This window comes from Parasteatoda tepidariorum, chromosome 8 (genome assembly GCF_982258835.1).
Source record: "Parasteatoda tepidariorum strain Cologne lab strain chromosome 8, Ptep-v5.0, whole genome shotgun sequence".
Taxonomy (NCBI): domain Eukaryota; kingdom Metazoa; phylum Arthropoda; class Arachnida; order Araneae; family Theridiidae; genus Parasteatoda; species Parasteatoda tepidariorum.
This window is the reverse complement of record NC_141762.1, coordinates 93850851-93868039: the sequence shown is the minus strand read 5'-3', so window position 1 is coordinate 93868039 and position 17189 is coordinate 93850851. Positions and strand designations below refer to the sequence as shown.

General features: G+C 30.9%; 1 protein-coding gene across 1 annotated transcript in view; it reads right to left on the bottom strand.

Annotated features, from left to right (window-relative positions):
- Positions 1–15028, bottom strand: part of LOC107451631 (uncharacterized) — a 29339-nt gene extending 14311 nt beyond the window's left edge. Inside the window, exon 1 of the mRNA XM_043051634.3 lies at positions 14781–15028. Within this exon, the coding sequence (XP_042907568.2) occupies positions 14781–14814 (34 nt within the window). The 5' untranslated portion in view covers positions 14815–15028. The remainder of the gene's footprint in view (positions 1–14780) is intronic.
- Between the last annotated feature and the right edge of the window lie 2161 nt (positions 15029–17189).

Sequence of the window (17189 nt, the reverse complement as noted above, 5' to 3'; positions counted from 1 at the left end):
ATTCTGCATTATATGGAATTGTTCGCCTCTATTTTTACACGATTTTCAAACTGTAATGCAAAAAACAGAAATTTACTCTCAAAAAAAAAATCGTGAAATTTAGAACACGATTCTGCTTTTATGGAATTGTTTGTTATCTTTGCTTTCGCAAGACTAAAAAGCTATTGCTTTATAACAAATAAAAACATAATTTTGTTCGACTAGAAAACCATGAAAATTAAAATAAGATTCTACAAGATTCTATAGAAATTTTTGTCTTAGATTTCTATACGACTCACAAACTATCGCTTTATGTACTACAAATAACAGAATTTTATTTATGAAAAAATAAAAATTAATCGAAGATTTCGTTTTCGGTTAAATTTTTATATATTATTCTCTACTTTGAATAATTTTTGTAATAACAAGTTTTAGTAATAGTTAGTAAGGTGTTAATACTAAAAATTAATAATTTAATGATAAAATTCAAATAAGTAAAAAATATTGATGGACAAGCTTAAAATAAAAATATTTTTACCAAATACAACTCTTTAATTATCATCTTTTTAATTAACAAAGACTAAAATTATAAAAGAAAAAAAATCATATTAACAACTAAAATTAAATTAAACAACGTATATTTTTTTCTTTTTCTCAAGGTTATGATAAAATTAGCATTTTACTTATTTTAGTCATTACCAGTGTTAACTTTACGTACCCATAAGAAATCCATTGTTTTATTCGTTTTAATCAAACAGATTTTTTAATCGTTAAATAACAATTTTAGAATGAAAGAGAAAGTCTAAATTATAATCATTCATCAACTCAATAGCACGTTAAGTAACAATTAATATAAAAGGAAAAAAAATTGCATTATAATCCTTCACTAGTTTAGTTTGATAGCACGTTAAGTGACATTTTAAAGAAAGTGATAAAATCATGTTTTGCAGTACTCAAAGATTTGGGAAAACAAATGTTTTAAAGTAAACCCTAACATATTCGTTAGTCTCTGAAAACGTGGCTATTTTTAAATAAAATAATCAGACCTCTATTTAACGAAGTCGCTAAATCCCGATAATAAGTTCGTTATATGGAAAATTCATTAAAAAGAAAATCAATTTTTGCAATACTTAAACAACACAAACCAGATTTTACATTCATAATCCCTAGACATAATTAAAATAGCAATTGACACACCTTTATCTTGTAAATAAGTATCTACTATTTATTTTATAAATCTTAAATATAAAAGAAATCTGCATGGAAAGCAAGAATAAGACAAAGCATTACACAGTGATACACTATCAAGCTACATACATTTTCAACATTAAAAACTAAAAGCTAAATTTATGCATAAAATTATATCTGCATTTATTATAAAAGTAGTTTAGTACCACATGCGTTCTTAAATTTAATTGCTACTGATAAAATTCGTTTATTTTGTGTGAGGTTTTCTTCTGAAATGGGGAAAAAAAGAGGGAAAGGGATTTTACTGCTTTCTCTAAAAGTTAAGTGGCTTCGAATTATCAATATCCCCCATAAAATACGTTAACATGTCTGAAATGCTCCGAAATATTTTGGGAAATAGGGAAAGTGGATCTCAAAGAAAAGATTCGTTAAATAGAAAATTCACTTCGCTCTTTGGAAGTTATTTTATGAAGAAATTTCCAAAATGTTCTTGGTTCCTCGAAGAAGAAAAAAATCGCAAAATAGAGAAATTCGCAAAATGGAAGTTCGTTAAATAGAAGTCCGGCTGTATAACTTGTTTTATCAAAATGCTCTTGAATTTTATCACTTTTCATGCAATAAATAAATAAAACTCCTTGGTATTTCCTTAAATCCTCAATCCTTGTTAGTTTTAGCTAGGACAACATTTTTCTCTTTTTAAGCGTGAAGTGATAAGCATTGTTAAATTCCAATGGGGAAAGTGGTCATTTTTCTCCAGAAAACTATTATGCGTTTGTCATCTGACAATGGTCACTTACCACTAACATGTTTGAATACGCCCCACAATCCTTTCTGTGGACACTGTCCACAGCTGACCACCCTAAACATAACCTTTCAACCCTACCACCAGTGCTTTCATTATGTTCTGACAAATTATGGTCTTCCTGTTATTTTTAAGAAAGCTCTCCGCAGGGCCACCCCCAGTATCTTCTTCGCACTTATGACAATAATTGCTTTTCATAAACTGAATATTTAAGAAAAATACCGTAACTGTCAAGAAAAATGGTTATAAAAGCTATTGTACGGCAACAGCTGCTGTACACTACTTTGATAGGAGTTTGACACAAAACTTGACACTGAATAATTAATCTAAAGGGGTCTTTTTCTGTGACTGATAATTTTATGTTTATAACCGTCGTTGAGCTGTGGGACCCTATTTCGGGTTTACGATAATTAATGTTCAACTCCATAGCCTTGTAATTTTGAATCCAATCCAGAAGACAATGGAACTCCTGGATCAAATATTGGGAGAAATTTGCTTTTCGTGAAGGACTTTTTGATGGAACTAATCCGCATAATTTCATGGTTAGCCTGTCGGTAAGGGAACTCTAACCCATGATCCATCTACCACTGAGGATAGTCTATGTTCAGTGCGACCCGGGTGCGTAATTCGTATCGAACAACTATCGCTAATATTCGAACCCGGTTCATTTCATTGAAAGCCGAACTCTCTCTCCTCTGAGCCATTAAGGCTCTTTACTCATAATTGTCATTGAAGTAATGCAAGTAAAGTTTTAATTTATTCAAGCTGTTTGTTTGTTCTAATGCCCACATAACAACATATGGGTGCATTCTATATGGCAAGATGGTATGTATAGTTTATAAATTAATTACCTTTTGCTCGTGCGTAAGGTATGCAGAGCGTAGCTTTTTTTATTTTGTTTGGTAAATGAGGTAAAAAATTGTTAAGTCCAATTTTTAAAGTTGATGCTAAAAATAAGTTAACTCCCAATTTCGTGTTGTTGTTTTCCAGAGAATAAAACATTAAAGCTAGAAAAGGTCTTAATCATCAAATAAAACAACAAGAACAAATTTTGAATTCTGATGATTGCCATTTAAAATAAGGTAAAAACTGATATTTAGCGTACCAAGTCCGGACAATAATTCCGTGTTACTCCTAACTGAATTAATCATCAAATAAAACAACAACAAAAATTTTGATGCTTATCATTTAAATTTAGATTAAAACTGATATTTACTGTACCAGGTTCTGAGAATAATTCTGTGCTATTCCTAAGCGAATTAATCATCAAATAAAAGTTTTGATTTTGATGCTTATATCATTTAAATTTAGATTAAAACTGATATTTACTATACCAGGTCCTGAGAATAATTCTGTGCTACTCCTAAGCGAATTAATCATCAAATAAAAGTTTTGATTTTGATGCTTATATCATTTAAATTTAGATTAAAACTGATATTTACTATACCAGGTCCTGAGAATAATTCTGTGCTACTCCTAAGCGAATTAATCATCAAATAAAAGTTTTGATTTTGATGCTTATATCATTTAAATTTAGGTTAAAACTGATATTTAGTATACCAAGTCAGAAGAATAATTTTGTGTTACTCCTAAGCGAATACTGATTCCCGATAATGTCTCCCATTATCAAAGACAATTGTATATTTATCTTAAGCACATTCTTTAAATCCATGCGCATATAAGCACCAGCATACAAACCACAAACTAAATCATTTAACAACTTCATTTTTTGAGCTTACATTCAACATAATTTACTTTATCACACTTTTTTTTTTTTTTCCATTTTAGTCAAATAAGAACAAAAATAAATAAACAGCCAGACTGGTTAGTAATAAGTGAAGCTTGTTTGATGGGACACAACCCGGTTTTTCTTGTGTTCGTCTGTTATTATCACCGATTTCGAAGAGTGTGGGTGGACTTAATTTAATTACCGTCTTCTATTTTGCACCTGCGTCAGTAATTGTTTGTCAAGGTCAGAAACGAGACAAAAGGACAGGCTGACAGATTTCAATTTATTTTCAAGTGAGCAGTCCAGTCAAAAAGAATGATTCATTCTTTACGAACGGGGTAAAGGTTGTATGGAACACTAAGAAAAAGTGTTAAATGGTGCCACAAACGTTCCAATGTCACTTTTAATAAACATAAACTCTGTGTGGTACACATCACATTATTCCATTAATAAGATTTGTGATTACTTTATAGCCATTATTCAATTCCTTCTATTAGTTCACAATCTCCCTATATCTTGCTCAAATTTTCAATAGTTAATAAAATACTTTTTATTCATACACTCACCTTCAAATACATTTTTTTAAATTTATCTTGCATGACACTTGATGTTAATACAGTTTTTTCCAAATATTAATTCATTCATTAAATAGGAATGAGCAAAAAACGAAATGGATTTTATTTTCTGATGGGTTAAGTGTTAGTCTTTGTTTTAAATTTTACTATGAGCGATCCAGTTTTTCACATATTTTAAAAATAACACCAGTGATCATTTCTAGCTTATAGCTCCATTTGGACAGAAAAATAGTTTATTGTGCACAGTTAAGTACTTAGTTATTTTATATTCGCTGTGTCAGACAAATTGAACAAAGAACATTACGTGGTAGCTCGTGTGGTTCACGTGACCAAATTTATACTGTTATAGTTATCTATCTGATACCACGCATCTTTTTTTTTTTCCTATTCCTACTATTAGTTCACCCTCTCCCTATATATATTTATGTATCTTGCTCAAATTTGCAATTATTTATAAAATACTTTTTATTCGTTCCACTCAAGTTTAAACACATTTAAGCACTTTTAGCGTTAAGCACTTTTTAAAAACACTCATTGAAAAAACCACATTTAAGCGCTTTTAAAAACGAAAATTGAAAATAAGTACCTGTAAGCACTTTTTAAAAACGCTACGCACCACGAATGAAAAAAAAAAGTCACGTATGTCAACAAACAAATAGCTAAATACGTACCGAGCGCTATTAATATAAATAGAAAAAGGTCGGTCCCAATAAGTATTGTTTTAAAATAATTAAAAAAGACTATTGTAAAGTCCACGAAAAACAATGCCAGTCAATTTAATGAATCGAAACTGACGGTAAATAATTCTCTCAACAAATCTTGACACCCTCATCAACAATAAAAATCATCTTTTTATAAGTCTGCCCTATTAGCGAACCTTTTTCTATGCAAATGAGTTGTGGTGCAGAGGAGAACAAAAAAAAAAGCAACACTCATTCGTCAAGACCTGCCGACAACACTTCTTCATTGCCACAGTTTCCGCCACATTGAATAACACATATTAATAATGATTCTAATGACTGCAAAGAAGAGAAGAAAACAGACAAGAAGTTGTTGAACAGGGAGGCCCTTAAAAGACCCGGATTAGAAGACACTGCGGGGTGTCAACCGCCCTGTTAGGAAGGTCATTTGCAAATGTCCCATTACGTTCCTTTTGCTACGAGGTGCTGGGATTTATTTTTATGCATGAATGCTCAGAGCGGCGCGTTTGGCTTCTTCTCTATTGTTTACAAGTGTTTTTCGTAGTTCTTTCAGCGAAGGAAAGTAATGAAAGTGACTTTTGGTAAATTTTAAACTAAATGTACCGTCTTGTCGTAAAGAACGGAAAAATAACTAAAGTATTTCCGAAAGATATTAAACTTTCTGAAAATCACCCGATTAGCGACATTTTAGAAGAAAATTATCAAAATCACTTCCATATTCTCAACTTTTGCAAGTTTTTAATGAGTCCAGACAATGCATCATTAGAGTTAAGTTTTTAAATATTACAAATTTAATCTACAAACGCTTGTCATTTTCACAAAACTGTGAGGTTTCTTTTACCATAGTTACATTTTGAGCCATTTTTTAGAATTAGCATAGACAACGCTGGCTTTATATAGGCTAAACTTGACCTAACAGCCATTAGTAACTGTTTCAAACTCATAGCAGTTATGAAAATAGCATATTATTCGAAGAAAAAAAGCATCACTTTATGCGACTACAAAGTCTTCTAAATGGCGTACCATTACTTAAGACGAACCATGGCGTACCATTACTTAAGACGAACCATGGCGTACTACTCAAATAGTAGTACGCCATGGAACGAACTATTTTTTGATACTTTGCAAACTTAAGGAAAATTTTAGAACTGCTAAAGAATCCTAATTATTATTATTTTTTTTTTAATAGGATGAAGTGAGGAGGGTTATTTTCCGCAAACCCAAAACTAATCCTTATATCAATCATTTTTTGTAAGAAACATCTAGCTACCTTTACATAATTATTTAATTAATTACTATTAACAATTTTATTTAATCAGCCGATGAAATTTTTTGCGTTTACGACTACTAATGTTCAACTCCGTGGCCTTGTAATTTTGAGCCCAAACCAGAAGACAAGGGAACTGCTGGATCAAGTATAGGATGAATTTGCCTTTTTGATGAAACTAACCCGCCTTTGCGCTACACGAAGAGGAATACAATGAAAACTTACCACGTCCAGCCTGACAGTAAAGGGACTCTAACCCATGATCCGTCTACCACTGAGGATATTTTTACGTCAGCAAGTCAGTACTAACCGGGTTCGGAATTCGCATCAACCAGCCATTGCTGGGATTTGAACCCGGTTCACCTCATTGGAAGGAGAATGCTCTTTCCCCTGAGCCACCATGGCTCCTACATAATAATATGCCCATATATTTATACAATAATCAATGACTTGTTTTTTTTTCCTGTGCTGTTTTGTACGCCCACCACATTAATTTATTAATAACCACATCACACTGCTTGAATCTGAGTGAATCACACTTCTTGAATCTGAGTCATTTCCTCTAAAGTTACGTTAATTTAAATAAATGATAATTATTTCAACAGATGCGATACGCAGGTTTTGAAATATTTTAATCGTTTTTCGATACAGCTGGATATCGAAGTCAAATTAAAATAATCATTGATTATTCCTCAAGACAAGAAATGTATAATGCTCCAGTAAAAAACTCTCCAGACGCGATACGGGCAATCCCGTAACATCCCATACCGTGACAGGAAGTGAAAATGAATATTCCAATTAAGCAGCAATATATCTTCCGCGCCTTAATAATAAATTCAACTTAAGTCGCAAAGCGTTTTCCTTGCTTTAACAAGAAAAATGAGTTTTAAGAGGAAATAAACAGTTAAAATGTGCGCACAATGTGTAAACATTGATAACAGACGCCAAAAAGTTAAACAAATGTGACCATAAATTTAAGTATCAATTTTTTTCTTTGCTTTGATGGTATTAACGCGTCGTTACCGCCATAACTGGCTACCATTTGTTTACGTCCGTGTATCAATTGGCTAACATTGAAAAGGCATATGTTAAAAATATATGCAAATAGAAGGTATATAAAAAATGTTTTGAATAAAAACCCATTACGTATATGTTTAACTATGAAAGAATTGCCTATAAACTCGTGCAAAACATGTAATTATTAAAACTCTACAGTGCATCTAGTAATTTGGTCTAAATATTATAATATACTAATGTAATACCTGATATAATAAATATTCTATATTTATATAATATATCGTCTAATTTATCCAGTCATCGAATTTATATTACATATCGTCTAATTTTAACCAATTGATACACGAACGTAAACAAGTGCAAACCGGTTTCAGTGACATAAAAACAATAAAGCTGTATAGTATCACCTGATGATTAAGATTTTACATAGAATCTTATAGCGCGTCTAATAATTAGGCCCTGGCACTGTAAGTGTAAAATTTTTACACAGACTTAGTTATATCTAAGCAACAGTCTAAGAACTTTAACAAATTTAGAACACCGATATATGGAGCGAATCACACACGGAAAAGAACATAACAGATAATAAAAAAAAGGCATTTTCAAGTGACTCACATCTAGTCAGGAGAAGGGAGGGGAGGAGGAAAAAAACCAGAAACCACTTAACCGTCTAGTATTTTTACACTTCCCAATTAACAGCAATAATTGCGCCATAAAGCTCCCAATTAAGTGGAAAAAAAATAATTCCTCTCGGACGGCGCGGACGGACTATCATAAACAACTTGAGGGCACGACGCTGCTATACAAACATTATCCTCATAATTCATACACTTATCGCTGGCCAATTTAATTCCATCCTGTCCATCGTCAGCACATTCTCCAAACATTGCCACCGGTCATTCCATGGGCAGCATCGAAGGGGTCGATAGAGTCAGCGTTCGATAAAACCATCAAGAAATCGGCCGACACTTCAATTAAATGGGGAAAAACCCACGGAAAGATGGGTATATTTCCAAAATATACAAAGCCGATGAGCGACGAGACAGCCAATCGGTGTTTCGTCACCTAGCCGATATCAAACGGAGCCGCAGTGATATCTGTTTATTTTAACGTTCTTAAAAGTCTTCTGAAAAACAAATAAATCAGGAATGTTTCTTATGAATATTTTTTGTTTAAAAAAATTGAGATAAGAATATGTTTTTTAACTTGGCATCACTTCGGCGACGCAGTTATTATTCTTTTTTGCACAATCTTGAATATTTTTTTTTTATCGGTTCCGGCGACGTGGTGGCGTTTCTACTGCGGCTGCGTTGACGTTTCTGATGAATTTTAAGAACTTTTTGAGCATGGGGGCTGCTGACGACAAGTGGTGTAAACACAGGGATATCTTACCACCGTATTACTAATTGAAAAATGGTATCTGCAAGCGTCCATCTTGATTAAACGATGACGCGTTAGAACGTTAAGAACATTTGCTAAAAAAAGAATTTTAACTAACTCTTATCTCAGCTTCAAAGGTTATTTTTTTTTAAAAAATTAATGGCTAATTTGTGATATAATTTTTTGCTTTGACGGTGAAAGATATTTGATGGCAACTTATGTTACCTAGAATTAGTAATTTGAAGCATGGGAGGAAAAAAAAAGAGTTCTTGTAAATTAGACGACAATGTTTTACATTTATAAAAAAATAACTATATATACTTTTGACAGAAAGTTAATTTATTATTTTTATTTTAACTTCAATATGTTACTATATAAACTTGATAATATACTTTTATATACTTTTTAATATGCTGATAATGGTTAGGGATATATATTTTACCTATCCCTACGCTGTACTACACTGTCAAAGGCAAAAATTCTAATTTGAAAAAAAAAAAAATACTTCTCAGTCCTTCCTTTATAAATAGGCTATCAGTAAACAAAAAATTTAAAATAAACATATTTTTATATTTCTGGTGCGATCATTTAATGATTAAATCGCAAATCGCCGCTTAAAAGCCCCAACCTTCTGTTTCTTAAAACAATTATTATATATATACTTTAAGGTTGAATTCTGTCGTGCACAGCTAACTGTGAATAAAAAATAAAAATAACGTATGTTTGCTAGAAGAGATTCAATAAAATAAGCAACTATATACGTACATACAACAAACACACTCCAGCCTTCTAATTAAAGTTTCATCTTTCGTACGTCCCTTCTTTAAGTTTGAGGTTTTCGTTTAAAGCTTATTTTCAGCGACAGATACTATGTTTAGATTATTTTATATCAGAATACAGTTTCACAGGTAAATTGGATACTTTTTTTAATCCAGCCCTTGTGAGTGTAAATTAACGTCAAAAGTCAACATGCTACAGCTGGACTCCACTATAGTGAACTCTCTGCGGACCACTATAAAGTCGACTCGCTCCCCCAAAAAAGGGAGAGACTCATATTATTTAGTAGAAAAATGACTAATTTTAAATACTCCAATAGCAATTCAACTCTAATTAAAAGCCATAATTATATATTTTTGTACTCATCATAAATGGTAATGTTTTTTTTAAATTTCCTTTAGACTATGTAAAGCTCCCTACGCGTCAGAAAGTAATAAATAAATCTAGAAACTTTATCGACTTATAGTATACAGTTATTTAAATATAATTTGTGCAGATTTTCTGACAGTTAGCTCAATTTATAAATAATGGAGTGTAAGGAAACAATAACAAAACAATGTCATCTAAAAATAATATTTGAAGAAATGCCTGGTGGATAAATTATGGAATATATATTAACTGGTTAGTGCATAGAAGGTATTCATCAATACTAGTGGGTTCCAACCCCTGTTTGCTGAAGCTCCCCAACCCCTTTAGAAATCTTACAAGGTTTGCTTTGCAAGACATGCTCTATTCGCGTGCTACTAAAATGAACCGATTTAAAATGTGTTCTAGCGTAATATCTTAAGAATTTGAATAAAATCTTTAAAAATAACTCCTTTTCATAAAAAATGTAAAATTTTCAATCATTTATAAATTTTTGAAATAAAATATATTAAATCGAAATAAATGACATGCAGTAGAAAAATTTGCAAGAACAAAACAATAACTACTTTCTTTTAAAAAATAATTACTTTTTAAGATTCCCAATTTTGAGTGTGTGGGGGGGGGGGGAAACAACACTGAAAGCTCAGTTTGTTTCACTTTTCCACGAGAGAAGAGACTCATTAGCAGTTGCAAATATACAAACTGACAAAAAAAAACTACAAATTAGTTTAAATCATTTTATATAAAGTTCGAAATATTTTTATTGTTTAATCAATAAGTCTTAAAATTAGGTTCCATGCCTAGCAGTTGAATTCACTAATTTGTGGCTGTTTCTGGACTAATCTATGGCGGTTCTAGGTTAAATTCATTGAAGTTGAATAAAATATGCTATTAAATTACGATAAGATTGTGTTATAAACTGTAAGAATGATCATGAAAGAAGCATGGTTCTTCTATGTTTCATTCGGTTATCTTATTTGGAATTGAAAAACTTCGCTGTGTTGCACTAACGCAATAAGTATTTGTAAATTCAAACCCTTTTTGTAACTTGTTTAATACATTGTTATGGGGAAAAAATAATTATATGTATTTAAATTTTACTTTCTTTCTTCATCCGCACTTTACTTACATAATTTTGTAAAAAAAAAATAACCGACATATTGAATTAATCATGGATTATTAGGGGAAACAAATAGTTGCAGGTTACAAAAATATATATACTTATATATTGAAAGGGCGTTACAATTATGAAATTTTAAGTAAATAATAAATAAATAAATAGAAATGAAGGAAACTGGACTCCTTTATTGAGCTTTCTATGAATAAGAAGGCATCTACTTTTATATATTCTGATCCAACATCACCTTTATAAAATCATTAAAATGTTTAAAAGTATTACAACATGTGTGGCTCGCTCGGGGGTAAAAGCATAATTACACCACTTTTAAGAACCAAATAAAGATTTTAGGTGTGAAACTAGAAGAAATAAATTGGATAATAACTCCTGATATTATGGGGCAAATTAACGGTCAAAACCGACAACAGGGCTACTAAATGTAACAAATGACGTTTAAAAAAAAATTGCCTGCTAATCATCACTCTTTTCTCCAAAAATGAACAACATCTACATTCTATTTTAATTATTACTTACTAAATATGGATATCATTTAAACAAATGTTGCATTAAAACAAATGAGAAAATGCTACAATGGGCTGATAGCCAGCTGCTAAATATTCAAATTTTGTAATATATTTAACATGCCTTCACTAAATAAGGAGCAACATTTTTCGGACTCCAAAAATTTACAAATGCAGAGCTCCAAAAAAATTTAACAATGTTCACGCTATATAGATACAGTCTCTATTCGTTACTGGAATCGACTGACAATTAGCTTACACAACGCCCCCCAACTGATACTGAATAACAATCGGTTTTAAAAAAACGTTAGCTACTGGAATTGACTAATAATTAGCCCACAAAACGTCTCCCAACTGAAACTGAATGACAATTGGTTTGTAAAACGATCATAAACAACCGTTGCACTATGAATATCCCCCTGACATTCATACTTCATGATTGCGTTGACGAAAATTGCAGAAAAATCTCAATCAAGATTGCGATCATTATGTCCACTAAGCAGCCAATAGGAAGGATAATAACTACAAAATAATGGAGTCGCTCTCCAAGTCTAGTAATCTCTCACCTTCAATTAATTAATAAGCTTTTTCTAGCCTTAATATGCATTAAATGTCACTTGCAAATCTCATTTGCAATGTTTGATAATTTATAAAGATGGATTTTGAATGAGCCTAGTTATTTTAACGTAACCCATTTTTCTAATTTAAATACTTTATTTTATAACCATCGTTGAACAGCTGACAAAATTTTTTGAGTTTACGACTACTAATGTCCAACTCCGCAGCCTTGTCATTTTTAACCCAATTCAGAAGACAAGGGAACTCTTGAATCGAGTATTGGGAGTAAATTGAATTCGTCGAAGACTTTTTGATGGAACTAACTCACATTTGCGTTACATAAAACAACAAAAACCTGACAGCAAAGGGACTCTAATTCATGATCTGTCTACCACTGAGGATATTTTACGTCAGCAGTGTGGTCGGTGCAAGCCGGATGCGTAATTCATATTGACCAGCCATCCTTGGGATTCGAACTCGGTCCACTTCATTGGAAGGAGAAAGCTCTATCCCCTGAGCCATCACGGCTTTAACTTAAATATTTAAAAAACAGTTATAAGTAATTTAAAAAACAAAATCTCAGCGAAAAGACTGCTAAACTACATTTTTAAATCCAGATAAACTGCGAATTGGCTAATCTCATTTTTCACTTAATAAATCTTCAATCAATTAATTAATCTTAAGGCAAAACCAATTCTGTCTAGGGACTAAATTAGTTGCTAAATGCTCCATCGTATTTATCTATTTTTAAGCTTCAATGTTTAAAAATAATTGGCGATCATTCAATTTAGAACTAAGTTACTGCATTTTTAGTTACAGATTATTTCATATATTATTAATCCATACTTTTCAAACAATCCATCGCACCACAAGAATCATAAACAAAAGAAAATAACCAACAAACAAAGAATAAAACTGTTCTGTATTTTACAGCCCCTGATCAACTTAATAGACGCACTTTAAGATTCTATGTAAAATCTTAATTATCACGTGATACTCTATACAGCTGTATTATCTATACGAGACTGAAATCCGTTTGCACTTTTTTAAGTTCTTGTATCAATTGGTTAAATTAGACGATGTATAATATAAAGTCGACCATTGTATAAATTAGACGATACATTATATAAATATAGAATATTTATTATATCAGGTATTATATTAGTACAGTATAATAATTAGATCAAATTATGAGACGCACTGAGTTTTAATAATGACATGTTTTGCATGCGTTTATAGGCAATATTTTTATATTTAAACATACATGTAATGGGTTTCTAGTCAGGTGATTTTTTATATACACTTCCCATTTGTATTTATTCTTAACGTATTGCATTACAAAGTTAACCAACTGATGCAAACTAAAAATGCAAACCGGTTCCATCCGAGAAAATAAAAACAATAAAGCTGTATAGTATGACCTGATAATTAAAATTTTACATAGAATCTTATAGTGCGTCTAACAAATTGGCCAGCGACTTTAATATTGACCATAATGAAGCTATACAAAATGCGTTAACGATAATACATGGTTTATTTATCATTTTACCCATATAAATAAACAATGCCGGCTACTCTCATATGAGATTGGTTTTATGATGGTTTTATAATATGTCATTATAGTTGTAAATTAAATGAAACGAGTGAAAAGTAAACAACACGTCGAAATTAATACATTCTAATTTCAATGCGAAGAGAAGAGTTTAAAGAAACAAAATGCATTGCTTTTATTTACAGCAGATAAAAAAAAAATATATGCTAAGCTTCTCTGTTAATACTATTAGAGGAGCTATAATGTTGTTATAAAGGGGGGGGGTGTAGTGTATTCTACGCAATTACATAAATGTCATACTAACCATTTAATAATATCTAAAATATTTGCAACTCCGGGAATTTTAGTGACTTTTGTAAACAATCAACAAAAACTATATAAAGCTCACAGCAATGAATTAAAAATTGTCAACATTGATTTTCTCTTTAATACTATCATTAAATGAATATAAAATGATTTTGTTACGTTAATTATATTTGTGAAGTAGTCAAAGAATTAATTCAGGTAATATTCTAAACAAGAAATAAATTTAGTTTTTTTTCAACAGGGATAATTTTAGATATCTTTCCAAATTGTTGAAGATTTTAAAATGCACTCAGACTGTCAAAATTCATTGGAAGATTTGGTTTAAAGAGATAGTTGATGAGCTTTTTTATTCTGGGAAAAACTTAAAATGAGTGTTTGAAAAAATGGGAGCAGTATTTTATTACGTTTGCCAAACTTCGGTTTTAAAAACTGTTCTGTTTTAACAGAATAAACTAATGTTGCAACCGGTTTCAGTCCCGTAAAATCAATAAAGCTTCTAATAATTCGATCTAATCATTACAATATAATACCTGATATAATTAATATTCCATATTTATATTATATATCGCCTAATTTAACCAATTATTACACGAATGTAAACAAGTGCAAACAGGTTTCAGTCCCGTAAAATCAATAAAGCTTCTAATAATTTGATTTACTTCTTATAATATACTACCTGATATAATAAATATTCTATATTTATATTATATCTCGCCTAATTTATATTATATATCGCCTAATTTAGCCAATTAATATATGAACGTAAACAAGTGCAAACCGGTTTCAGTCCCGTAAAAACAATAAAGCTGTATAGTATGAACTGATAATTATGATTTTACATGGAATCTTATAGTGCGTCTAATAATTTGGAACAAAAAAAAAAAAGCTCGCCTGCGAGATGTTGGAAAACATTCTAAATATAGAACAAATGAAAGAAATCCTTACCTTCCACGAAAACTGTGATGCCGTGTCCCCTCATGATGGAAGCCGGGGGAATGACGACAGCCAAGGGGGTTCACAGAGTCGGTGATTGTTCGATGATCAGACCGCCAGTCGGAGAAGCGGTGTTATCTAGGTTAAGAATGGTCGAGAATCGTTTTCACTCGCGGATGCGTCGACCTACGGTTAGCTACTGACTGCGAATGAGCAGACGAACTTTCGACTACTGCTACTGCGCTGTCATCCCCTCCCGGCAAAGAAGGAAGGGATGGGGGAGATAGGCGGTACCCGGATGCAGGGGTGGCCTGGCGGGCGGTCCAATCACCAGCGAATGGGCACTGTGTCCGGATTCTACCTGGCCATACCTTGGTGAGATATCGAGTTTGGAATTTTATTTTTGAATCTTCGTGCTCCAATGAAGATGAATGAGCTGAAGGAAAAAAAAATTCTTTTTTTTTTCTTTTTCCAACCACCCCATTTTTGTTATCGGAATTAAAAATCTTCTTCCGAATTTTTTATGAGATGCTTAATTGCCTTATCTGTTTTAAAAGTCAGTTTTAAAATGGATAGTATGTACTTTTTTTTATCGTTTCAAAGTTATAAAAGGACTGAAACAGAAATGAATGACCTTAAATTATAAAATATTTATTTTTAATGTAAGTTAATGTTCTTAAGGATTTAAGATTATTAATAATGAGTGGGAAAATTTTAAGACTGCTATTGCATGTAAAATTAGTTAAAAATTCATATGCACTAAGTTTTTAACGATTTTCCTCGCATTGTTTTGTTTTAGATTGCAAATGATCTTATAGCATTTCGATGAGTTGCTTTCTAACATTTTTTCAAGAAATTATTTGCTTCATTTTATTATCGGTTGTAAACTAATAACTTCATGACAGACATTTTTATAAAAGTTAAATTTTGATGTATGTGATTCTTTCTAAATTAATGTAATTCTTTCTAAAGGATTCTTTAACGATTTTCCTTACATAGTTTTGTTTTACATTGCAAACTGATGATCTTATATCAAATATTTACCTCACATTTCGATGCGTTACTTTATAACACATTTTTCAAAAAATTGATCGGCATAATTTTGTTTAAAGTTATAAACTGATACAACACAAATTTTATTCAATTCAAATTTATTTAAATATGCTTGCCAATTTTTCGAGTTCTTTACATAAAATTTAATTTGTAACTGTATTTTAATTTGCAAAAAATCAATAAATAAATAAATAAAATAATAATAATAATTCTTCAACTTTCTGCACACATGTTTATTACTTAAAACGAATCTGTTTGTCCTTTTTCTTTTTTTAAATTATTATGAATTAAGAAAATAAATATAGTACATATATTGTTTTAAGATGAAATTTAAATGCATTTTTATTTTTAATATTATTAATTTTTTTAACTCCTTTTAATGCTTAAATATTAAAATGGCTGTAAGAATGATACTGTAAATATTTAGTTGTAGAGCTTGAGCCCTTTTGCTTCATCTTACCCTATTTTAAATTATTATTTTTTTTTAAAAATTTTCTTCTAATAAAAATTATTTTTATAAAACACTTTGTACTTAGCAGCAAAACATGTACTTTTTCTGCATTAACAATTTTGTAGAAAAAGTACATTGCAAATACAATGTTCAAAAACTAAATTTCTTCAATTTTTTAATGCATAAATAAAGTTATTTTTATAAATCACTTTGTACTTCGCTACAAAATATGCACTTTATCTGCAAAAACAATTTTGCAGAAACAGTACCTTGCAAGTACAGCATTCAAAAGCCAAATTTCTTTCAATTTTTTAATGCATAACAAAATCGAAAGTTTAACCAAATTCGACCAAATTGTTTTTGAGTTCTTTGAAGAGAGCCGTATTTTCAAATTTTAATGTCTCAAAAACCGTTCGACCGATTTTATTCAACTATATTAATCATATCATATTTGATTTAAAGTTTTCAGTTATTCAGCTGTATCGTTTTTTATTCTTTGTGCGCACTGTACATGAATTATGAAGAAGAAGAAAATAAACAGAAAAGATAAAAGAACATGAACATTAAATGTGGTATTTATTCATAATGCCTAATATTAGATGGCTTGACTGTGTTTAAGAGGATTATAAAATCCGAAAAATTACTAACTAGAGAACAATTGCAAAGAAAAGAACAGAATGGTGGACAGTTCTAGAGAAGGCTCTGGCCCACAAAGCGCTGTCATGCCAATAGAAGAAGAATCTATATTATATAAAACGCTAATGCGTACGTATGTATGTATCAATAAAACCGAAGATATTTCTTTTCTCGCGCTGGCAACAGTTTTCATTTTTAATTTATTGGATTCGGCGCGCAAGAGCACGTAGTGAGCAACCAGATAACAATAACCAGAGTGAGCATTATCAGGTTGTTCAATT